The sequence below is a fragment of the Pleurodeles waltl genome, chromosome 2_2 (genome assembly GCF_031143425.1).
Source record: "Pleurodeles waltl isolate 20211129_DDA chromosome 2_2, aPleWal1.hap1.20221129, whole genome shotgun sequence".
Lineage (NCBI taxonomy): Eukaryota > Metazoa > Chordata > Amphibia > Caudata > Salamandridae > Pleurodeles > Pleurodeles waltl.
The window spans coordinates 1,187,680,174-1,187,706,033 of record NC_090439.1 but is presented as its reverse complement, the minus strand read 5'-3'; the positions used below and the strand labels follow the sequence as shown (position 1 = coordinate 1,187,706,033).

The 25,860-nt window shown below is 44.9% G+C and overlaps 1 protein-coding gene across 2 annotated transcripts in view; it reads left to right on the top strand.

Moving 5' to 3' along the window:
• The window catches only part of LOC138283059 (phospholipase A2 inhibitor and Ly6/PLAUR domain-containing protein-like), a 50,400-nt gene that overhangs the window by 10,235 nt on the left and 14,305 nt on the right, over positions 1–25,860 (top strand). Inside the window, exons 2-3 of one of the 2 annotated variants that reach the window (XM_069221200.1) lie at positions 25,009–25,125; positions 25,679–25,834. In XM_069221200.1, the coding sequence (XP_069077301.1) occupies positions 25,009–25,125; positions 25,679–25,834 (273 nt within the window). The remainder of the gene's footprint in view (positions 1–25,008; positions 25,126–25,678; positions 25,835–25,860) is intronic. The other variant, XM_069221202.1, reaches the window with a different exon arrangement.

Here is a 25,860-nt window from a genome sequence, read left to right as displayed (position 1 = left end):
TCGCTATTGATTAAAGAAATCAGGCAATATGAGCCCGGTAGGTGCGATTCCTTGCCTTTTTTCAAAAAGACAATTATGTTAGCCTCTTCCCATGAGGTCGGCAGTAGGGACCCCTCCTGTACTCCCAGAAATAGGCTAAGAAGTTCCTTCCTTAGCTCCAAAAATATGATTTTATAAAATTCAAGGGGAATCTGATCTGAGCCTGCTGCTTCCCACTTGCAAGAGCATTGATTGCTGTGCCAATTTCCTTATCCGACAGAGGGGCTTCCAGCTCGCTTTTGTCTCCCTCCTGCAGCTGCCCCACCAAAATGTTAGCCATGTACTGAGATAGTTCCCCCTCCTGGGGATATGCTTCTTGTGAGTAGAGTTTTTGATAAAACCTTCTAAGCACTGCTAAAATTTCAGGGCCGCCGCTGACTAATTGCCCATCTTCATTCTCAAGTGCGCTAATGTTACCATGGGTTATCTTCTGCATTATTTTTAATGCCAGCTGCTTGCCAACTTTCTCGCTATATTCATAGAATTCCTGGTGATGAGATAGAAACTTGGCCGCAGCCATTTCCATATATATTTTTACAGCCTCTGCTTTTGTAACAGTTATCTCATTTAAAATAGCTGACATCTCTGCCTTGTTCACTGCCACCTCCCCCAGTGGTTGCTCAGCTGCAATCAGCTTTCTCTGTATTAGCTCTAATTGTTCAGTACACAGTCTCTCTTTTCTCTCTAAGTACCTCAACGTCTCTCCTCTAATGGCAGCTTTAAACATATCCCATACTATATATGCTGGAGGCAGTGCCTCGATTTATCTAAAAAAACTCCGGCATCCATGCCCTTATATGATGCACATACCTTGGGTCGGCTAGTAATGCTTTATCAAACGACCAAGACCTAGCCTGGGAACCTTCCTTCCCTAAACCCACCACCAAGACCAGCGGGTTATGGTCTGACATTATTCTAGGATATCTCTCAATCCTCAGCCACTCTTGCAGAGATGCTGACACAAAAAAATTATCTAACCTTACTGATTTCTTATGTGGAAAAGAGAAAAACATATGGCCTAATTATAGCGGCCTGCACCTCTGCCAGACATCAATCAGGCCATAATTTAATATTAATGTCTGAAGTGCCAAAAAAACTTTGATTTTCCTCCCCTGTTATGTCGTTTGCTCTCGAATGGGGGTTTTGCTATCCAAATGTATATTAAGATCGCCACATATTACTAGGTTGCCCAAGATGCAAGCTCCCTATTAACAAAATCCCAAACCTCCGGATCATCTACAATTGATCCATCAATTGAGCAGACTGTGAACTTTGACCCTCTGGCCAGACACTCCAGCAACACCACCTGACCCGTTTTATCCGTAAATTGTTTTAAAACCACCAGCGACCTAATGCGTGTAAGTATAGCTAACCCTCTAGTAGTTGTATTCTGATTTGTATACGCCATCAGCTTCCATCCCGGAAATTCCATTAAATGTTTCTGCCCGCCAGCAATATGTGTCTCCTGCATGCAGACAATGTCGGCTTTAAAGGCCTTAAAGCCTTCCTTTACCAGTTGCCATTTTTTTTACCATCATTGAGCCCGCAAACATTCACTGTAGTATACGCATTTTACATTCCTGACCCATATTATCCATCTTCTTCTGCACCCTACTTGTACCAACCACCTAGTTTTTCAAAGATTCTGTGTTGACATTACTGCCATCCTCCACACTGTGTGCCCCTTTACACTCTCCCCCCCCCACCCTGGTCAGCCCCACCCCCTCAAAAAAGATAAACCTCCCCCCCAGCCCACCCTCCAACCCCTACCCCAACAAATGAGATCGCCAGGCCGTTTGGTCCGTAAGATGGAAGTCGTCCACCCCCCTCAGCCCAGCCCACATATAAAACAAACATAACCCAAACTCATATCCACCACGACTGCCACCACCAACCACAGCGGCAGCAAAACAAAAAAAAGAAAACAAAAAGCACAACACAGACAGGCAAAGGGAAAGCCCCTAATTTCTGAGTTGATCAATCGACTTTCTTTTACAGGTCAGTTTATTCGACCCCCAAATACTAGCAGCAGAGCTGCATTCTGAATCAATGTCTGTTATTGGAGTCTCTTCATCTGATTCCTTTGACGGATCAGAAAGAGAGAAAAAACTCTCTGCAGTGTCCACTTGTCCAGTCTGGTGGACCCCCTCAGCTGGTGCTCAATACTTCCACCTTAGATTTTGGGGGGATCTTTTCCCCATCAATAATCTCTTGTAGTGCCTCATGTTGGTTTGAGCTGCTAATCCCTGCTCCCCTGGCGGCCTCCCCCAGGTCAACATTCCCCTCTGTCAACTGCAAGGGGTCTGTTCTGATAGCATCCTGCGGGGTCCAGATCACTGGTCCGCAAACCCCCATGTATTAGAGTCATACCTGTCCCCTGCTGGCTGTCTGCTCCCCTGGCCACCATCCCTGCAGGATCTTCCAAATCACCATTGCATCCTGAGAGCCCAGCTCATTAGTTGCGAGATTTCTTTTGGGGGGGCGTCTGCTTCACCCTCGCTGATTGACCATTGCAGGGACCTGTGCAGCATTATCCTGTGATTTCTTCATCGCTGGGGCGCTTTAGTGTACTCCTTTTCCTTGTGCGCTGACTCAGTCTTTGAGGGGGGCAGCAGACTGTTTCTTGTCTCTTCTCCCTGCGTTGATCTCCAGACTGGGCTTCCCCCGTACCATTCAGGGTGTCCTCGATGTCTTAGGTGCCATCAGGAACCAGCCAAGCACTTCCGCAGCTCCAGCGCGAATGCTAATGCCGCCACAAAATTAAAAAAACAGCGACCGGGGCGGAGAGGCCCGAGCGGCCGCAGGCCGATCCAAGCAGTACACGGCGACCCTGGCTGCACTCCGCCCTCCAGGGCGTCGTGCCATGCGAAGCTAGGAAAGCGCGGTTACAATGTCAGTTCCGCCTGCAAACATCCCCCGAAACGCGCCTGCCAAGAAACGGAGGCAGCCATGGTGTCATCGAGCAAGCGGGCCGAGGCTGAAAGGCTAGTCCGAATCAGCCGATTCTCCCGGCCACCATCTTGGATCCCACCCATTTTCTAATGATCTGTGAGAGTGTAACTTCTCAATAAAAGATCGTTTGGATTACCACTCTGTCCATGAACCCTTTATCAGACTGTGGGTAACTCAGGAAACACATTCACCATGCCTGTAGTAATGCTCAGTGAGTTGTGTGGGCATGCAGTTGAACTGGACTTCCTTACACCTGTCGCTCTAGAACACCAGGGGCCCGATGTACGACACCATTATACAGTCGCAAAAGGCAAATTTCACCTTTTGCAACCACATAATAGCCTATCCCAATGTACTATCCTTATTTTGTGGGCCGGCATGGAAATAGAGGCTCACAAAATATGGATTGCAACTTGCAATTAGGAAAGGGTGTCCCAAGGGCCTACCCTCCTGAATGCAGGGGAATGTATGAGTGTTTTGTTACCACAATTGCGATGGCAAAATAATCACAGTTATGACCAATTTTAAGTGGGTGAATCCCTGCGGAATCCCTTCTCCTTTGTGAATGGGTGCAAAAATATTTTTCGGAGCAGGCTGTGGTCCCACGGAGCACTGACTACTACGAAAAAATTAAACTGAAACATTTCATTTTTCTTTTTGAAATGCATCCCATTTTCCTTTCAGGAAAACAGGTTGCATTTAAAAAAAACAAAATAATAATAATAATTCTTTATTTAAAAAGCAGTCACAGACATGGTGGTCTGCTGTCCATCCCTGTAAGTGTCACCATTCCCAAGGGGGTCGCAAATTGTAATCTACTTCATGAATATTAATTGCGAGTGTGAGTTACATGTTGTGCATTTGGTTTTATGACTTGCAATTTGCGACACGCAAAACTTGAGGTTGTACATCTGGTCCTAGATTCACAACAGTTCAGGAAGAAAAATGTGGGGAAACCCAAATATTGGAAATCTGCCTTTTCCTAATGGTCTTTCCTGAAGATTCCCATGGGTAAAAATGTTAGCTGGTATTATGTGCATTATGACACTACCATTCAGTGCCACAGTGTGCACGCTCTGGCCCTAACCTGGTGTGTGACGATTTGGGTGTACTACATGACATGGTTGTGGGGCCGTAACATTCAGTACACTTACAAATACCATCCTGGGTTCAGCCAGACTCTTGTACTTAACCTTAAGCTCAACCCTGGGTAGGTGTGGCTGCGAGAAAAGGCTTGGCAAAGGAACTCTGTGTAAAGCATTTAACAGAACCAAACAACAAACTAAAGTAATAAGACACCAATTTATAAAGGTAGACCATATTTTAAAGAATTTTAGCGACCTTAATCATCAAAATCCATTGGAGGGTTAAAAAGATTTGAATTTGTATACGCCTATAACTTTTAGATCAGCAGCAAACAAGCATTGGCCAAAAGTTTGAAACAGTCAGTTCAACTACTCTGACCTGAGTTGCAAGGCCAAGTCCAGCAAGACAAAGGTGGAGGGGGACAGAAAGGATACTTTGGATAGTTACCTGGCCACCAGCAAGATTTAAATGTTAAAGGATGCCTGCCGTACACATCCAGGGAGTGGATGTGATGCTGAGGGATGCAGGCACAAAGATGCTCTTAGGATGCTCCAGTTGTGGTGCAGTCAATGGGAATGTCTTTGTGGTTGCTTCTCAGTCCACGGGTAAAGAGGGGCGAAGTTGGCAACAGAGAACTAGGTCCCTCGAATTCCTCTATGTTGCAGTAGCAGGCCAGGAAATGTTGGGCTACTGGTCTGCACCACAGTTAGGTAAAAGAAACTTTGGTGGAGGCTAGTGTCCCTCAGGTATGACTAATCCTGACTTTGACAGCCTTCCTGGATCAAGCAGACACGGGTGCAACTTTTGGCTCTCTTTGATTTGTGCTACTTAGTACCTAGCAGCTAGTAGCAGCAAAACTCCTGCTGTGGCTACCCACTTATTGGTTTGGGCTTCTTTAGCTCTTATGTCCCTGGAGCTGGTTTCAGGACATCAGCCAATGGATCCTTGTAATCACTGCTGTCCAAACTGTGATAGCTCAAAGTGCAGCAAATGACGTCCTTCTGATGTTGCAGCCTCTCTGTATGTGGGACCAATGGCAGCAGGGCAGTCCTTCTTTGATCCTCTCTCAATTCCAGTGTGAACTGAGGGTGAATGTGCCATATTTATCCCAGAACCTTTTCCTCAGGGGACCATGCATTCATTAGCTAATGGGTTACTGGGTCCCCTCTACCTAGTGATGAGGTTCTTGTGATGTGTGCAACACTATTTACCCTTTCAAGATGGAAAAACCCTTCCTCAGTCATCAACAGCTTGGTAGCCCACCCTATACTATTGGCTACCAGAGGGCTACATGCCCATGGCAAAACCTGTCTACATTCCGTCTACCGAAAGAAAAGGAGCTGCGGTTGTCATCCCTTCAAAGGTGCCTTTCCCTGTGAAGCTTGACCTTGGATTTGATTTATGTCCCAGAAGGACTGATCTATTTGAAAAATGACTTCCCCTACTTTGGACTGATCATGCACTGATTGCCTTTGATTTGATGGTGACTGACTTTGGTCACCCTAAACAGCAGAACGTGGGTGTCCGTAAAGTAAGGTCTTGGCATAAGCTGAAGCGGTATAAGTCTCTGTCAAGACCTATTTTTAATTTCGCAAACTCCTTTGAACCTGCAATGTCAGTAGAGACCCATTATATAGTCCATGAACCGAAGATCCTAAATACACTGAACATGATCATCCCATTTAACAACATAAAATGCCGTCGTAAACCCCTAGCACCTTGGTATTCATTGAAAACTCGAAAATGTGCCTGTAAGAAACTAGAACAGATATGGGCAGGGAGTATAATGAGTGAGAAGGAAGGTCTAAAAAAGAGAGAGAGTTAAAGCAGAACATTAAACTAATACAATTCTTGCCTCTACAAATGGCACAAAAAAGATGTTTCACCTTAGCTATGTTAGTTAATGTAAAGCACTTTTTTGCCTAAGGTGAGTAATCCTCTATCAGACAGCTTCGTACCCAGTTCTGAAAAGTTTTAAACTGGCCAGAGCACTTTGGAGGATCTCAGAAGAACACTTTTGATCCATTGTTGAATTAACCTCATCGGGCTCCCCTCTAGTTCGCATGTTACCTAGGATATGGAAATAGATGGGAGATGAGTTTATCCAACCGACACTACGGCTATGCAATCAGTCCATGGAAACAGGGGAGGTCCCTTCAATGTGGAAAAAGGCCGTTGTCCCTGCCTTTTAAAGAAATCCACAGCAGACCCTTTGACGCTGAGCAATTTTAGGCCTATTTCACTTCTCCCTTTTCCCATGAAAATATTGGAGTGTTATGTGAGTAAGATGCTCTCACGATACATGGAAATACAGTCCCTCTCAGAAGAGGAACTATTTGGATGCAAGCCAGGACATGGCACTGAGTCTGCCTTACTCCTTGCCATGGGCGAGTTATTCATGAGAGAAGACAAGGGTCAGTTGACAGTCTTTGTTATGCTAGACTTAGTTGCCTTTGACATGGTCAATCATAAAATTCTCCTTGAAAGACTAGCTGAAATTGGGGTAGTAGGACTGGTTTTGCAGTGGATGAAATCCTACCTATCTGATCGACCTCAGGCTGTTGCCTTGCCTCCCTACTGTTCGAAGTTCAAAAATCTACATCCAGGAGTCCCACAGGGCTCTGCTTTGAGCCCACTCCTGTTATTAATTGTATGAAGACACTATTCTGCCTGGTAAAGGCTCACAACGTCACACTAGTTAATAATGCAGATGACACGGTTGATTCTATCCATCAATCATGAACATCAAGATTTCATGGCAATCTTTCAAAACTGTATTTCAGATGTTGTGAAGTAGATGAACTCAAACTAACTTAAATTAAATGGCGACAAAACAGAATTCTTCTGCTGCTCGACTAATACAATCCTTATGGAGTGCCCCCACTCTTTTAGCCATTACCGACAAAAGAAGATTTGCATCCTTCTAGCACAGTTCGTCATTTGGGGATTCTATTTGATGATAAACTATCTTTGGAAGAGCACTTGTTTTGGTTTGCTAAGAGATCTTAGGAAGGTGCTACCACTTTGACCCAACAAAGTCTGATCCACCATCATGCGCAGTGTGATACTGAGCAGGCTGGATTATTGTAATGCCCTCCTGCTCAGTGCACCAGACTCTCTGGTCATCAAACTGCACAGAGTTCAAGTGGCTACAGCCAAACTAGCCCTAAATAGACCTCACAGGTCATTGGCAAATAAAGCATTGAGTGATCCTCACTGGCTCCCAATTAACTAGACGATTATTTTCAAAGCTCTGTGTATTGCATTTATAGCCTTATATGGTCTGCTTCCATTACAGCGTAAATTGAAGCGCTATACCCCTTGGAGCTACCTTCACTGGACCATTGCTTACTTGGTCACCATAAATACATTTCACAAGGTCAGACAAGGTGGTCGCTTCTTCACAATCAAGGCTACTCACATGTGGAATAAATTGCCCCTTAATCTCAGATCAGTCTTTTTTTTAGCTCTCAGCACGAGGATGCCAGTTTTTAGGGTGGCTTTGCAATTGGTTTGAATGGTAAAGTCGAACTGGTAGTGTAAACACTGTCCTTCTAGTCTGCAGTGGCAGGCTGGGAGCCATTTTGTACTTTGTCATACACAGACAGGCACAAACAGTGCTGCAACCCTGAGGACATTCTGCCTTACATGCCTGGGTACCTTGGGTACTGTTTTGTAGGGACTTATAAGTAAGTCAGTCCTTTGCCAAATGGTTGCATTCAATTCAAAATGCAATTTATATAGAGTAAGAACACTGGCACTGGGGTCTGGTTCGTTCTCCACAGTGCACTCTCAGAGTCAAACAAACAGCAGCATCACTCGAAAAATGTAGGGGTGAATATGCAACAAGAGGCACTTCTTTGCATGATCCCCCTCCAGACTAAAGGTGAGGAGCAACTCAACCCTTGTCTTTGTGATTCTCATCATCTAAGTGGCAAAACCTGGAAAGGCCATCTGCTTTGGCATGGTTGGCCAGGTCTATGTTCCACTGAAAAGTCTATACCCTGTAGGTAAATTGACAACCTCAACCATTTAGGATTCTCCCCTTTTATCTTCCTCAACCATTGAGGGTCATGTGGTCAGTTTAAACTGTGAAGTGAGTTCACAACAAGTGGGGTCTTAGCTCCAAACCACAGCAAAGGCATCCCTCTCAATGGCGCTCCAAAGCTGTGCTCTGTGGAGGGGTCACCTGCTGATAAAGGCAACTGATTGATCCTGACCCTCATCATTCAGCTGTGACAGTACTGCCCCAATCCCTTTTTCTGAAGCATCAGATTAGACTCCAAGGCCCTGATTTATACTTTTTATTGCAAAACTGCACTAACACAGTTTTGCACCAAAAAGTTTAGCATCGGCTTGCACCATTTCCGTGCACCAGCTGTACACCATATTAATGGAATGGTGCAAGCCAGTGCAAAGGGTAGGCTAGCGTAAAAAAAAAATTACGTTAGTCAGGGGGGCTGGCGGTATGGAAGAAGGTTTTGCACCCAAAAATGACGTTAGGCAGGTTAGAGTTAAAAAACAAATACTCTAACATGCCTAGAGTCATTTTCTGATGCAAAACCATCCATACCACATGACTCCTGTCCTAGAAAAGACAGGAGTCATGCCCACCACCCCAGTGGCCAGCACAGGGGACCAGGGTCCCGTGGGCAAGGCCATTGCACCTAATGCCATGTAGAGGGGGCAAATTTCAGGGTCCCCAATGGCACTTTAAGAACTCAAATAAAATACTTACCTGTACTTACCTGGGATGGGGTTCACAACCTCCGCTGTCCCCCTGGTGTGGGTGGGAGTGTCCCTGGGACCTAGGGAGGGCACCTGTGGGATTATTTCATGGTGTTCCACCATGGAAATAGGCCAACAAGTCCCATAACGCCTGCCCTGACCCAGGCATTAATTTTGACCCCTCCTCCCTCGTGCATGATTTTTGCATGGGAGGATAAATAAGGCGCTAGGGCCTTAAAGTAATTTTTTGCCCGGAAACGCCTACCTTGCATCTCATTGATGCAAGGTAGTTTTCCGCAGGACAACTAGACATGTCTAGCGCCAAAATATAAATATGGAGTTAAGTTTGTGACAGATTTGTGTAAAAAAAAAATTGTGCAAATCCGGCGCAAACAGAGTATAAATATTCCCCCAACTCTTTACTAAACTCAGGTGCCTTTAGGACAGGTGCAGAGCATGAAGCTTCCTTAAGGATGTCAAAGGCCTTTTGTCATATGTCAGTCCATATAAGTGTACTTGGCTTTGATTGAGTCTGAGTCTTTGGCACTTCCGAGGCCAGAATTGTGTGGATCTTGGGCTGGAGAGTTTGTACATGGCTTCCACCTACTTAGTGATCCAGATACACTACAGACCCTTGGCCTATCCAGCACTTACTTGCCTTGACTCAACTCTGCCTATTGAAGGGCTTGATACACTTCTTCAGTTGGACCAGGTGATCCATCCAGGTGGAACTAAAGACAGATATGCTGCACTAAAGCTTTCCAAGCCTGAACCCACTCTAGTCACCAATCTCTGGGAAATGGCATCACCTTGAGCACTCACATTGGCCTCCTTTGGTCGAAAAGAAAGACCTTTCCTTGGCTCCTTGTGTGAGGGCTGTCTGCCAATAACCTGAAGTCAGGCCAAAGGTGCTCTGCTATTTTGTAGCCCCCAACATATGAATGCACTCATCAGCTCTAGGTTTGGAGTGAGCATTTGTATTGGTGACCCAGTTCAGTCATCTGTGGTCCACACAGAATCTTAACTCTGGTTTTCCTCATTTTGGATTTGCTTTGGGCACCAGAGCCACTGTTCTAGTTCAAGAACTACTAGAGGGCTCAAACACGACCAACTCTAGAATCATAGCAACCTGAACTTTAATGCATGCATTGACATGGTCTGACAATCTGTAAATGTTACATTTGACAGATAAACTGTCACCTGTGCCCACATCATGGGTGCACCATGTTGTCAAACCTGGAGTCAATGAAAACAGTCTAGAAAACTGTCCAGGCAAGTTATAATAGTCTCTCTGTTATTGGCTTGTCAAAGTGGAGGAAAGAAATACTCCCTTCAATTAACCATCTTTGATATTGGTTGTCATCAGGTTGGGGTGAGGTTCACTTTCTTCCTCTTCTCTTCCATCTTTCACCATGAGCACAGTAACGTCTGCTCTATCATGATGTAACTTTTGCTTATTCACATGTATTACCTATGACGGTCCCTTGGGGTGCCAAAGTCCACCAAGTATGGGACTTTTCCCTTCTTTTCCAAGATAGAGGCTTTAACAACCAAACCAATTGTCCAGCCTGGTATTCTACCAGGAAATATTCTTGGTCATAGCAGTTTTTTACACGCTGCTAACTGGCCTCCAAACTTCTGTTGGTGTTTTTCATGTATTCCGGTCTAGTTCATAATCTTGTATGTTGTGTTTGGGTTTTCTGAGAGGTTTTCCCAACCTTCTCTGACCAAGAATAAAGGACCCCTGAAAGGGTGTCCAAAGAGTAACTCAAAGGGACTGAAACCTACTCCCTTCTGTGGAATCTACCTGTGAACGAACAGTAGGCAAGGGAGAGTAATATTCTATTTCCCCCTGAGTTTCTCTGGTAAACCCACATTCATACCTTTCATGCTCTTGTTAAACCTTTCAACAAGATCGATGGCCAGCAGCAGTAGGTGGGTGTAGAGGGACTAACATTATCAATCCACACCCTCTCAAAGGGGGTCCCAGCCACAGGCAGTGGTATTAGAGGAGCCTTAGGTTGCCACTTGGCTTCCCACTGGCCTGGCAGGTAAAACAGGAGTGACAAAATTCCTTCACTTATTCTGACATCTGAGGCCAATAAAAATGGTTAACTCAGCTGTTCCAGGGTTTAATCTGACCCACATGTCTACCTAAGGGGGTGTCATTGGCTATGTTAAGGAGAAAATATCATTACTGGTTGCCTTTAGTGTGGGTTCCCTTGTCTTACTGAACAGGATCCCTTTCTCCAAGTATACCTTATGGGTACCACTGACATCACCTTCTTCCTGTTTGACAGCCAGCTGTCTCAGGATCCCAAGAGTGGGGAAAATCTTCTGTTCCTGGCTCAAAACCTTGCTGGAGGGCCCACCTGTTCCTTGACATTTTGCCAAGACAGGCAAGTCTCTTGAGGCAGCACCTTCCTCTTTAGAGACTGGCCCTCCCCCGAGCGATAGGATCCTTCTGATTCTGATGACTTTTTGAAGAAGCCTTCCCAGGCTTCCTGACCTTCCTCTTGATACTAGGGTTTTGGTCCACTATTTCAGGATCCACAATCCCTTTCCTTTCCCTTAAGGCGTTCTGTGCTCTAATGGAGATGCAAACCAATGCAGAGAGACCCAGCATTGCTGCATCAGTCTTTCCACCTCTGCCCAGGTAGATGTTTCAAGGTCATTGCCCAATAGACACTCCACTGGGATGGCAGTGGGCACAGTTACTTTCTTAGGGCCAGTAACCCCTCCTAACCTAAAGAATACCACAACTATGTGATGTGACTTTGTAACATTGTGAGAGTTGACTATCTTATGCACCTCATCATGTAGGATCTTGGGGAAACCATCCTGGTCATAATCATGGTTATGCTAGCGCCCTAAAGGCCTGGACTTCCACCCCACTGGGTTTTGTCCACTGCCTGTACTTTATGATACTGGCTGGCCCGTGGGCCAAATTTTCAATTTCTTCACCACCCAGGGAAAGTAATGTAGCTTCAGTGTACCCCTTGCAATTCCAAGGGATAACTTCCACCATTATCCCTACACTGGTAATCCCCTTGGAAGTGTCACCAGTGGGTGACATTTTGATGCAGAGAGAACCAACCCTCTTGTGCCCTGTCAACCTACAGTCAAAGCAACCACCAGCCCAGGGTCATAGTGATTTCCCTGAGACCCCCTTGCTTTTGCCCCCCTGGCTTCATCTAGGCACTCTTTGGTCTTCTTTAACTTTTTAAACTTGTCCCCATCTTCCTCCTGAAGGGGTCTGTCCTAATTTTGTTTTTCACCACCTTGGGAACATTTTGGGCACCCTAGTGCATACCCACTCAACAAGCATCTTCCCCAGCTCTTTAGGGCAAGATAGCTTGAAATCTACTAGAAGCTGGTGTAACTGTGTTGACCCCTTGTGTATGGCCCAAACTTTGTCTGAGCTCAATGAGTGCTGCCTTTGTTTGTGTAAGTCTCTGCCACCACATCCTCAGGTGCCAGCAGCATCTCTCTCCCTAATGTTGGAATGAGTTCCCACAATAAATAACTCACCCCTCTCATCCTAGGAGCCCTCTCATAGGATGCCAGGCACTTCCCTATGCCATCCCCCTCTGTGTACTTGAGAACAATATCCTTGGGCAACCTGGTATCATAAGCACCATCAGCAGTTACCTCTGTCACTCTGTTGCTGTCACCATTTTCCTGGGGTCTCATCCCCAGCATGATCCTTCTCTCTTCCAGTGTCAGTCTCTTCTATTTTATGGCCCATTTCCTCTCCCTAAGCTCCAGCTGGATCTCCTCAATTATGAAAATCTCCTCTCACCCCTAGACAGGGAGTCTTGCCTTGAACACATTTTGGGGACCAAACTCTCCAGGTCCCCACATGTTTCGAAGGGATCATGATTATCTTCCTACTCCCCACTCTCAGGGGCAATCTCATGTTTTATACGCCCTGTAAGGAAAAGCAGACAAAGTTGTGTTTCCCTATTGTAGTGCTGCTAGCCCCACAGGCTAACAGGGGAAGTGTTTATTAAACTCAATAAAGTGTAACTTTTGATTGGAGCTAGCTGGGCATGTCATTTAAAGTATCAACATAATGGCTACAGTAACTCCAACAACTTGAAAATGCTGGAATTATTATAACTATTAGAGAAAAGTATTTTATATCTTAGTACCCTGTAGCAGCCTACTTCTGATTGGTCAGCATTTTACAACCTGAGCCAAGCTGCTACCTTAGTAGGCATGACGAGGCCTGGGGCTGCAACAATACAGCCATCTGGTGGAAGGAGATTTGCTTCCTGGAAAAGCCAGGGGACAAAACTAAAGCAAGGCGATGCAAAGCCTCTCAAGGCTTTGCTACACAACTTAAAAAGAGCCGGCGGGAGTCGACTGAAAGCCTTGCAAAGCCTTACCACACAGCTTAATTGGTACCGACGCAACATGACACAGAACCTCACCTGGCACATGGCAACCCTCGCAGCCCCCTGGAACTGACACCGGATGACGCACAGACCTGCAGAGCAACACCGCGCAGACGGTGCGTCAAGGACATGAGATACAATACTCAGCAGTCCTAACTTGGCCCAGTGCTTGGCCTATGCTCCATCACAGTTGGTAGGAACTTGGTCTAGCGCAACCAGATGTCCTCAGTTGGTACTTTGCATCCTTTGGGACTATTTTTATCTAAGTCTTTAGAAAATCATGTCTTGTGTTTCCTATATTGTATTTTTGCTGTTTTGATGTTGTTAAAGATAAAAATATGCTAGAGTTTTATAGATTTGTGTTGGTTTTTTATGCTGTGTCTTTTCCTTATTTACTGAGGTAATGATATTAAATACCTGAAACATACCTGTCTCCTACGTTAAGCCTGCCTGCTCACTTGCTAAGCTACGAAGGGTTGAGACAGGATTCATTTACTAAGGCTTTACTGGACCTATTATAGATTGTTGTATTATTACTAGCGGAGGGTAAATATCCCCACCCACTAATAACATAAACAGCTAATAAAGAAAAAATGCAAAACTTTGAAAAAGCAGAAAGAATAAACTACTGCTTCGAAGCCAAAATGAATTTAAAAATTATTTGGCAGACTCATAATTCCTACATTACTTTCTGAATGCCACAAGCAAACAATGTTTCTAACGAAAATCTTGTTATTGTCAACCTATAGTCACATAAGACATCTTCCATGACTTCTCACATACTATCTTACAACAGTTATTCTCTTGTCATTCATAAAATCTGAAAGATAAGCTTAACTTCTGATGATAGGCCCTCTCTGATCTGTGCCAGGACTGAAACCCTTTCACTAATGAAGGTAGTCCATCACTTCATACCTTTGATCCCATCATTCCCCAGGGTGTCTCTTCTTCTTTGGGTACTACTAAGTCTGGATTCCCATTGAATTCCCATTGGATTCCAACCCACCTCAAATTCTTGCATTAGACTCAGATTTAATCCCAACTGCACTGTGTGATTTACTTCATCTCTCCCTTTCGTCAAGGGAGGTTCCAGTCTGTTGGAAATATGCCAGAGTTCTGTCTCTGCATTTAAGGTCTTGGGTATCTTCCGTCCTATCTCCTTATTACCAAGATCTTGAAGAAGGAAAATATAATACTCAACTATCTTCATGCTTGGAATCTTTGCTACATGTCTTCAACTCAAGCTTCAAACCATTATATAACTCAAAAGGATTTACACTTGCTGTGTAGGATGGTCTACGTATCACCTCACATTATCACCTCACATCATATCAGGGAGATTCAGACACCCTTGTCCCTCAGCAGCCTCTGAAACAATCTTGCACTGAATTCTAATCAATTGGCTGTGTGAAAAGGTCGTGGTTGCTCCAGCACTGAAGTAGTTACAATTATTTCTGAGTAAGCAGACTCAGTCAGTCATGATCCCTCCACAACAAGGGATCCGAATACCTCAACCGTGGCCTCAGTTTCTACACGCCCACCCGTCAACTTCGCTCCGCCAACCTCGCACTCGCCGCCGTCCCTCGCATCCGCCGCACTACGGCAGGTGGGAAATCCTTCTCCTACCTGGCGGCCAAGACATGGAACTCCCTCCCCGCCAACCTCAGGACCACCCAGGACCACCTCGCATTCCAGAGGCAGCTCAAAACCTGGCTCTTCGAGCAGCAGTAACCCCCTGCCCCTAGCACCTTGACACCCTCACGGGTGAGTAGCGCGCTTTATAAATGTTATTGATTGATTGATTGATTGACTTATTGTTCTCTGGAGAAATTATTAACACATGGAGTTTACCTGGGCTCCTTGTTGGTGCCAGCTCCATTCCATCTCTATGTCTGATCTTTAGCCTCTCTCATCAGGTTTTCTGCTTTCCCTGATGACACTCAAATTGCTTTGTCACTTTGTGATGGAGTTGCCTCTACCCAGTATTATTTCTGCTCCTGTATGTTGGTAGTTGGTGGGTCAAGGAACCTTGAGATTATTATTTTTTTATCGCAATTTCTCTATCTATTCAGGTAAATAGTTCCACAGCTACATGCTTTTTTTTGCTTAAGATACTTTATTGGGCGCCAGTGCATTTTAAACAACATAAATACATAAGAGAGAACTGAGATTAATTCTGATTCAGATTGTTCGGAAAACTACAATATGAATCGTAAGAGGCTTCCATGCTCAATGTTGGGGGAAAACAGATGTGTGAGTAGCCTTAGTGTGCATTCAAGAACATAACTAGCTTGTGAGATTAAACTAAGAGGATGTAAGTCATTAATAGTAGGTGACTACGGCTCACCATTTATAAGTGTCGATGAGAGGGTGTGGGGTCGAATGCTTGTCGGAATGTTGGGCCCAAAACTGTTACCCTTCTGACATCAGACCAGACAGCTTTACTGGTGAGCTGATCCCCATAGTTGGGTCCAGGACAGCAACCTTTGAATTTAAAAAGTGGAAGTAACTTATATGCAGAAAAAGAAGGCCCACCCATCTGTGAGTGGAGAGATCTGTGTGTTCTGAATATAATTTTAAGCTCAACTGCCCCAGAACAAGTGTTATTAGCAGGAGAAAGTGTTATTATTGGTGATAATATGCAGGAAGAATGCCTGGTGTTCTTAGGAAATATTGGTACATTGAAAGAAGTGTCACAGAGAATAGTGTTAAAGGATAGGACTAGTCTCACGACACATAAAGTGAAAAATATCTCCATTAATTGTGAGGGAAGAAGTCAATTGAAAATCTGAGGAGGTTTTGCAGGCTGGCATCATTTAGCCTAGAGAGTCACCAGAGTGGTTGGCACCTCTTCTTGCAGGGGGGTGTGCCAATGGCAAGACCCGTCTCTACATTGACTTGAGGGATCTCAGTAGCAGATCATAGTAGATATAGTAATCATAGTAGAAATGATCATAAAGGAAATGATTGCCATGATGCGGGGAATTATATGATTTTGTGAATTGGTTTATCTTTGGCTTGTCACCAGCTGTATCCTGTGAGAAAGTAGCGTCTTTCTAGCATGGTTACCCCAATGTTTGGCCTGGTTGGCAGTGCGTTTGACTGTGTCACTGGGATCCTGCTAATCAGGACCCCAGTGCTTATGCTCTCTCCCCTTTAAAATTGGTTGTTGGATACTGCTAACACAGTTTTCCCCTCATAATTTGAATACTGGTGCCCCCTTATAAGTCCTTAGTATATGGTACCCAGGGTATGGGGGTGCCAGGGGATCCCTATGGGCTGCAGCATTTCTTTTGCCACCCATAGGGAGCTGATGCAAAGGCTTTGGCAGGAAAGCCATTGCAGCCTGTGTTGAACGGTGCATGCACCACTTCACAGCCGTTTACACTGCACCAGGTCACATATAAGTCACCCATATACTAGACCTTCCAACCCTGAAGGCTGGATGCAGAGTACCTGTGTGTGAGGGCACACCTGCGCTAGCAGAGGTGCCCCCACCTCGTCTAGGACCCTTTCCTCAGACTTTGTGAGTGCGGGGATGCCATTTTACATGTGCAATATACATAGGTCACTACCTATGTACAGCTTCACAATGGTAACTCCGAATATGGGTATGTTTGGTATCAAACATGTTGGAATCATACCCTGTGGCTTTTGGAAGCATTGGTTGAATGATTCCATGCACTCTAGGGGCTCCTTAGAGGACCCCTAGTACTGCCATTACAGCCTTCTGAGGATTCCCAGACAGCCCCAACTGCTGCCCCCTCACAGAGAGGTTTCTGCCCTCCTGTTGCTTGAGAAGCTCAAACCCAGGAAGGCAGAACAAAGGATTTCCTTTGGGAGAGGGATGTTACACCCTTTCCCCTTTTAAATAGGTGTTTCAGGCTGGGGAGGGGTAGCCTCCCAGAGGCTCTGGAAATGTTTTGAAGGGCACAGATAGTGCACTCCTTGCATAATCCAGTCTTCATCATTCAGGGACCCCCAGTCCCTGCTCCGGTGCAAAACTGGACAAAGGAAAGGAGAGTGACCACTCCCCTGTCCATCATCACCCCAGGGGTGGTGCTCAGAGCTCCTCCAGAGGGTCCCTGAACTGGAAAGAGCAAAGAGGACTTCTGCAACATTGTATCTTCAGCTCCTGCCAGCAACTGCAACTGTTTTCAGGTTGTGCATCCTCTGAGGACAGCCTGTCTTCAGCCTGCACCAGAAGAGCAAAGGAATCTCCCTGGAAGTGAAAGAGTCACATCCTTGCTTCAGCAGGCACCCCTTTGCAGCGAAGAACGGTGGATTGGGTCCCCTCTCCTGAAGAAATGCGTAGATCCAGCAACACGGGTGGTGGACTGAAGTGGTCCCGATGGTCCAGACGTCTAACTGTCCAACTTTAGTGGAGATAAGAGCTTGCCTCCCCACACAAGCAGTTCCTCCGTGCACTGCATGATTTGCAATTTCCAAGGCTTGTGTGCGACTTTCCACAAAGTTCTTCATGCACAGCACAGTTTAGGCCCCCAGCACTCATCCTGTGATGCACAGCTTCCTGAGCGGTTCTCCGGCGGCGTAAGATCCCTCTGTGTCATTCTGCATGAGCCTCCATTTGCACCTCCTTTGTCCCCATGCTGTGGGGCTCCTGTGCACGCTGCCTGGTCTTCTGAGGGCTCTCTGTGCTGCTAAAAGGTCCCTCTGCCTCCCCCTCTTGGGTAGAGGCCACCTGGTCCCTCCTGGTCCCGGGCAGCACCATTTTTGGCTTACTGCGAGCTTTGAGTGTGCCAAGGCTTGTTGGCAAAAGCCAGCAATTGAAACCAGACTGCATTCATCCTTCCGGCGTAGGACATCATCTGCACCAACCAGAAACCTGCATCCATCTTCTTGGGTGCAGTACTAACTGTTCTTCTTCACCAGTGGTTCCTCTTTTGCACCTTCATCTGGGTTAGCAGGGGCTCCTGTTCTCCCTGGACTCTTCAGTGCTTCTTGGACTCGCTCCCCTTCTTCCTCAGGTCTTCAGGTCCAGGAATCCATCGTTGGTGTCTTGCATAATCGTCTTTTCCTTGTTCTCGGAAAGTTACTGTGATTTACTCCTGCCTTCCTGGGCCCTGGGGTGGGTTCTATCACTTACCTTTGGTGTTTTTTAATACTCCCGGCGCCCCTCTACACACTACACTTGCCTAGCTGGGAAACCGGGTTTCACATTCCACTTTTCTAGTATATGGTTTGTGTTCACCCTAGGCCCATTGCAATCTGTTGCGATTTTCACCATTTGCACTGTTTTCTAACTGTTTTTACAGCTATTTCTGCATTCTAGTGTATATACTGTGTATATTACTTACCTCCTAAGGGAGTATAGTCTCTAAGGTATTTTTAGCATTTTGTCACTAAAAATAAAGTACCTTTATTTTTGTATTTTCTTTCATGTGTATGAGTACTGTGTGACTACAGTGGTATTGCATGAGCTTTGTATGTCTCCTAGATATGCCTTGGCTGCTCCTCCACAGCCACCTCTAGAGAGCCCGGCATCTAGACACTGACTACACTACACTAATACGGGATAACTGGATCTGGTATCAGGTGTAAGTTCCTGTGGTACCCACTTCAAACCATGCCATCCTCCTACATATCCACACCATGATGGTAAGAAATTCATGGTCTATATAACACCAAGAGGTTGTTTCCAAAACGTATGTATGCTGTTAGCTCTAGCATTGATGGCTGCAATCTTCCTCCATATGATGTTTCAGCTACTTCAAGATTGCTGCATGACATCTTAGTTACTGGGATGGATAAAGCCGAACACAATTGGAGATGAGGAGAGGTAGTGGATGCACTACAAAAACATTTTAACTGCAGAGCATGTGATGTATAAATTAGCACTACAAAGCCTGATGTATCTAGGACAGTGATCAGCCTTGAGGGAAGTAAAACCAAACCAGACTTATTGAAGGCTTTAAAAAGGCACTCGGAGGTAGGAGTGAAGATTATTTGAGATCTTTTCTTGGGACAATAGCATATTATACAAGCTTTGCAAGGAGTTTTTAGAGAAAACAGGTAGTCATAGGGAGTTGTTGAAAAACAAGGGCAGGTTTAGCTAAGCACCACAATGCAAAATGAGTTTACTAGGATCAAGGAAGACGTTTGTTTAGCTAAACACTCCAATGTTATGATCCTGCAGCAAGGAACATTTTAACAACAAACCAAGCAAGTTTGAATCGGAGCCGTACCCTCCCAGATTAAGGGATCTGACACTCTCCACAGGGTCACCCCCAGACTTTTTGACGTGTTCCTTCCATATTTTTGCAGATTTTGTTTTTTCATTGGCTTTAGGTCACTATGCATTTTACAACTGCTAATGAGTGTTAAAGTGCTTGAGCTCTCTTCTTTAAATATGGTTAACTTGGCAAATACTCGATTGGCATTGTTTTACTTATATGTCCCTTGTAGAGTGTATACCTTATACCCAGGACCTGAAAAATTAAATGATACCAGAGTGCCTGCAGCACCTATAGTGCCACCCACTCAGGTAGCACCTTAACATTTGTCCCAGGCCTGCCACTGCAGCCTGAATGCAGTTCTAAACTGCCATGCTGACTTGGCATTCAAACTCCAGTGACAAGCCTTCAACTTTACTTTTATTACATATAGGTCACATTTATGGTGGCCCTAGGTAGCCCATATGGCAGGGTGCTGTGTAATTAAAAGTTTGGGCATGCACATTTAGAGTTTTACATGTCCTCGTAGTGAAACAACTCCTAAATTAGCTTTTCACTACTCTGAGGCCTATTCCTCATATTCCTATTCCTATTCCTTCCATAATGTGTAAAGAGAAACCCTTGTTAATGGTAAAGTTACATTCCTCTTTACAATTTGGAAAATGGAACTTTTTGAAACTTGACATTTTCCAGATGTTTAACCTGTATGTCTATAGCCCGTCTTTGGTCACTTGACTGGGTATAGCTGACATTAAGACTTTGTGAATTCCTTGCAGACACTCACACAATAGAGGTATCAGGTGCGCCTCAATGGACAAATGGTGGCAGGATGGGGGCGCAGAGTAGAGCACAGTCCCACTTGCAACTGAATGGCCTATGCTCTGCCTTCACACAAAGGGTCTATATTGTCACTGCAGCCAGCTTGAAGACAGGGTAGGGCACTTCACAGACCCTTCTCCCACATTGTAGACGATGGGAACTAGAGTATAAAAATAAGACCTTCAAATCTACTCTTCAATTCATCACTGAACCTGAGAAAGGACCCTCGGGGGACCTTCTCTTCTCTTTGCCAGACTGCTTCTGTGCCTGGAAGGACTGTTTTGATACCTGGAGCTTGCCTGCCGTCAACCCAACAAGGCCATCCCTGCTGCTGAACCCCACATTTTTTCCTATACCCTTTTACTAACAGAGTGACTCCAAGAGCTAGTTTGCTGGCCTTCTATTCAGAGCCATAGGACTATAAAAGGCTCCCATCATCTTGAACTTACACATGGGCATAGCCTGAGTGAGTTCTCAATCTCTGCCCGCCCACCAAGTGGTATCACAACAGTCCTAAACTGTTGGCTCTAGTGCTACAAGAGCCCAGATGGCCAAAATCCAAAACTGAGGACATACACAAATGTTGACATAAACTACTTCCCGAGGATTAGGAGGAGACCGGGACAAACCTTCTTGTCTATCTGCTTGAGGTGCATCATTGATTGATTTTGCAGCTTCCCCTACTATGTTCTTCGCTGCAGCAGCAAATCCTTTTCAGTGGTCCTTCAGCAAAGGGGCACAGACCTCATGGAGCAGTCTTCAGCTATAGCCCTCTGCCTTGTACAGCTGCAGATTTGCGACTTAGTCTGAACATAGTCATTTTCACTGCAGCTTCAACCCAAGGCCATCCGCTCCCCCGTCTGACACTTCCTGCAGCCTTGGTCTGCTCCTCTTTACCTACTCAGACATTTTTTCTCAGAATTCCTGAAGGTAACTGCTCACCAGGCCTAATGTACTTCTTGTATCAAAACTAAATGGAGCTTTGATCTTTTAGACACTAGGTTTTACACAACACCCATTAACATTAATAACTCTGGTTCTACTGATTGGTTTTTTGTTGTCTCAGTGTGAAATACTTACTAGAATTCACTGTATTTTGATAAATTAGCTTTGGATTTTTCTTGTGTTGTGATTTTACTTTATTACTTTTTGTGTGCTGCATAAATACTTTACACATTGCCTTTGAGTTAAGCCCGGCTGCATTTTGTGCCTGGGTATCCAGGATTAACCACAGGTTAATTTTCTGATTTGTTGTGGTTCACCCAGCAAAGGGTTGTGGATGTTGCTTGACAAGGGCTCACACCTCAGGCAACCAACAACCCAATGTCTCACACAGGGGTATAAAGGTGAGAAGGTGATTACTATAGTATTCTCCTCAGTGGCATTGACGAAAGCAGAACATCACTACTCTGTAATGGAAAAGTAAACCTCAGCAGTTGTATGAGGATTGGAACATTTTTTCCAATCCCTGTATAGAACAGATATGCTGATCAGATGTGATCGTAAGCCTTTCATGAGTGTTTTAACCACTGATTGGCTAACACATACTATGCCTGGGATTGTGTGGCTGTCAACCGAGTGTCATGTTCATCAAACTAAAATGGTCAACAGAAGGTGTGAAGGAGAATATTAGGAAAGTTCAGGACGTGAGCAGAAGTTATTTTGACAGTAACATTGTTGTTGATAAATTTGGGGAGATTGGGGAGTCTGTAAGAAACGAGAGGTTCCTTACACCTGTAAAAATGAGTGAAGTCTTTGGAAATTCTGTAAAATTGAGTGAGGGACTTTAGAATGTTGACCAAATGTAGAGTGTGACTTGGTCAGGGCCTTGCAGAGATGAAGTATCTTGACTAGTTAAGTGGGGAGGATATAGATGAGCGAGAGAAAGGTGGCGGTGTTTCTGGTGCACGTGGTTAAAGTATTAGATCTACCTCAGTAAGAAATGTCTTGCCTAGTACATGCAGATTTTGGATATCAAAGTCTGCATAGGGTTTTTTGATGTTGTTTTTACGTCTTCAATTAGCTACTGTGACTATGGGGCATATTTACAATGAATTGGCTAAGGGAAGCACTCGGGTCTTTTTGCGGAGCTGCCTATTCCTATTTGAAAGGGCAGGAATGCACCGTATTTGTGAGATAAGGAGCATTCCTCTCCCTTTAGCCAGCACGGGTGCACAATTTGATGCCTAGCGCCAGAACAGGCACCCTTGGACCATGTACAAGGGTGTCTACGTTGTTAGCAGGATTGTTTTTGTGCAGGAAAGGACACTTTCCTTCACAAAAACAACCCATGGAGGCTTTTTCCATCTTGTATAGGTGTACTGTATAATTCAGTACATAGAAAGAGGAAAAAACAAGGAGAAATAAAGATATTTCTCCTTTTTACACCCTTGGGGAGGTACACGGTTTTGACGCAGTCCCAGGTTTACAGATCCTTGTAATTCTGGGAATGCATTAAAACCTATAGGTGTTCCATAGAAATATCCACTACAACGCCCATGGATTGCCCTCCTGATGCAGTGTAAGGCACGGCAGCGACTTATGCTGCGTTGCCTTACACCATATCTACGAGGTCTTGAAAAGCCACACAAAGTGGCTGTGCGTGGCTTAGTAGATATGGGTCTGCACTCTGCGCTGCTGGAGTGTCACAAACAGTCCATGGTGCAAGGGTGCCTAGACTGATGCTAGGCAACCAAAACGACACCAGCGCAGGGGGAGGGGGCAGAAATGCACCATGTTTTGTAAATACAGAGCATACCCTTTCCCGCTGCAGCAATGCAGGTCAGCAAGTTAACTCAAAAACAAAAAATTTACATAACAAAGGAGGGACCCAATGAGTGTTGGAATGATCAGGCATTTAACTTGAAAGAACAGAAAAGTGCAGGTGTTCTCCTCAGAGGACACTTGACCTGCCACCGGCTCTATGAATGCTAAACACCTTAACACAGGGTTGTGTGTCAAAAAAGTACATCTCCTTGAGTTAGGCATAATATTGGGAAAACATTTTATTTTCTCCAAACTTTTCCAAATTTGATTGTTTGCTGTAATGTACAGAACATATAGGAACATTTTAAAAGTATGTTTGAGCATCAGATGTTATTCTGGAAGGGTGGTCTTCCTGTACAAACCTATTCTTGAGATCATGGTCGCACTTTTGCACTATGTTGCAGGCGTGTGTGTGTGTGACACAATGCAGCCAAAAGTATTCCAGGACAAAGGGGTGGGGGGAACAGAACCACATCTTAGTAGTTATGACACTGTTTTGCTCTGTCACTTCGCCACAAAGCAGCGCATCAACTTTGGTTGCTGCCCTTGGTTGTGTCAAATGTTAATAATACTAACCCACGTTCATTACTTGTCTCTGAGTCCGTCTGCCTTTACCTCGGTGATATAGGGCCAGATGTAGCAAACAGTTTGCACGTCGCAAACAGCGGTCCCCTTCCTAATTGCGAGTCGCAGTGCAATGCCAGGTGCTTTGTGACCACGAACGCGGTCGCAAACCAATCGCAGTTTCACCCTTCGTGAATGGAACTGCAAAAAAAAATCAGAGGCGGCAGTCGTCCTATGGACCACCGCCGGCTCTGAAAAAAAACGTTTCATTTTTTTTGTTTTGTAATGCATCTCATTTTCCTTTAAGGAAAACGGGCTGCATTACAAAAAAAAAAAATGCTTTATTTAAAAGCAGTCACAGACATGGTGGTCTGCTGTCTCCAGCAGGCCACAATCCCTGTGAGTGCCGCGAGACTCAAGGGGGTTGCAAATTGCGACCCACCTCATTAATATTAATGAGGTGGGCCTTTGCGACCCCCTTGCAAGTTGCAGATGGTGTCAGGGACACCATCCTACATTCTAATTTGCAAGTCGCTCTGACTCGCAATTTGCAAGTCGCAAAGTGGAATATACCTACATCTGGCCCATCGTTTCTGCCTGGCGCTATATGCCTCTGCCTATCCATTTCTCTGTTTCTGTTTAACTCTTTCTATCTCTTTCTGTTGTTATCTTTATTCTGCTGTTTTTTATTATCTTCAGTCCTTGTCTCTCCCTTATGTGCTCTGTTGTGTTTACGGTCCATCGCCCTTCTATGCACCAAAAACTGAAACTCGCTGCCACATTCAATCCCATCCCATCCTGTCCTTGATGTATGATTGTGCGTTACACTTTGTGCTGTTCAGCATCAGGACATTGTGAATGGCCCCACTCGAAGCGTACAGACATCTGTTATGGCCTGGCTTGACAGCTCAGCTGTCACCAGAAAAGCATGTGAGAATCACCAGGAGAGGGGTTTTGGCCCCGTCACATTTTGGGGGCCAGGAGAACATGTCCTGGTTGGGAAGCAATTGTGCACTTCCACAAAAAAGTGCTTTCTTCCACACAGCTGTGATGAATTTGTTTATTTATCCAGGTGCCTGACTGTGAACTTTCCAGGGGCACACACCACACACATGACAATGTAATGCTGAGAGAGTGTTTTAAATATTGAGATAATTTGTTGTGTTTTTCTGTGGAAGCAGCACAGATGAGATGAGGGCATGGATTTTTAGGTCTGACTTGACAGCACAAATGTCATCTGACTGTTTAACCTATACTAATATTATTTTACAGTTCTTTGCTTCCACACAAAGACATATCCATTCCCATGCTATCTACTCAGAATACTTCACATTACAATACAACATTTCTTCAAAGCCAGACCTATTGACATTGCCAATGCCTGTTTACACTTGCATCTCTCTGCTTAAATGAAAAACAAAATTGTGAACAGAACACTAGATTCTCTCTCTTTTCTGCAGATTGCCTATTTTGCGAGCAATGCTTTGCTGTACACACCAGTAGCTGCTCGGGTATCTTCACTCAGTGCCCTCCTGACGTCACTCACTGTGTTAAAGGTCTTGAGAACAGCACACTGGGTGAGTGCCACATATATGCAACATGTGTCCCCACTGGAAACCATTGTGGCCATGTGTGAGTTGGCTGCAAGCTCCCTGTCTGACCTCCAGAATAACCCTCCCTTGTGTGTGCACTTTCATCAACTTGTGATTGGCTAATATGTGCTGTTCGGTATGACTTCCTCAACATGCCAACCCAGTTTATCTTTCTTGACTCATTTCACAGTCATAATGTTCAAGCAATCTATGGCAGACAACAAGCACATCAAGGGCTCAGCTATAGAAAATATTTTAAATAAACATCAATTAAAAATCAGTGAAAGAACGTCATTGAGTAAGCATATTTGCGGGAGGGGCAAGGTGTGTCATGCCATGCACAAAAAAGTTCTGAAAACATTTTTTCCCTATTCAAAAATTGACATTTTTGTTACAGACAGAACCCTTTCCTGGCCTCATTAATTACAGGCAGGTCCTGGGTGCACCAGTTTCACCTGGATTACTTCAAGATGTCAGCTCTGACACTAAAGCTAAGATCTAGTTTATGTTAAATCTAAATCTTAATTTTTACCAACAGGGACCGATGTTATTCTATCTGTGTTTAAGGACTGCCTGAGTCCTTCCCAGAAACCAGACTGCGGCAGAGAGTTCTCCTTCAAAACTCCAACAGCCTTTTTCCGAATTAGCCGAACGTGCTGCGACTCCGACTTCTGCAATGCAGGGGATGTGCAGGGTACGTACAGTCTGTGACTCTGATAT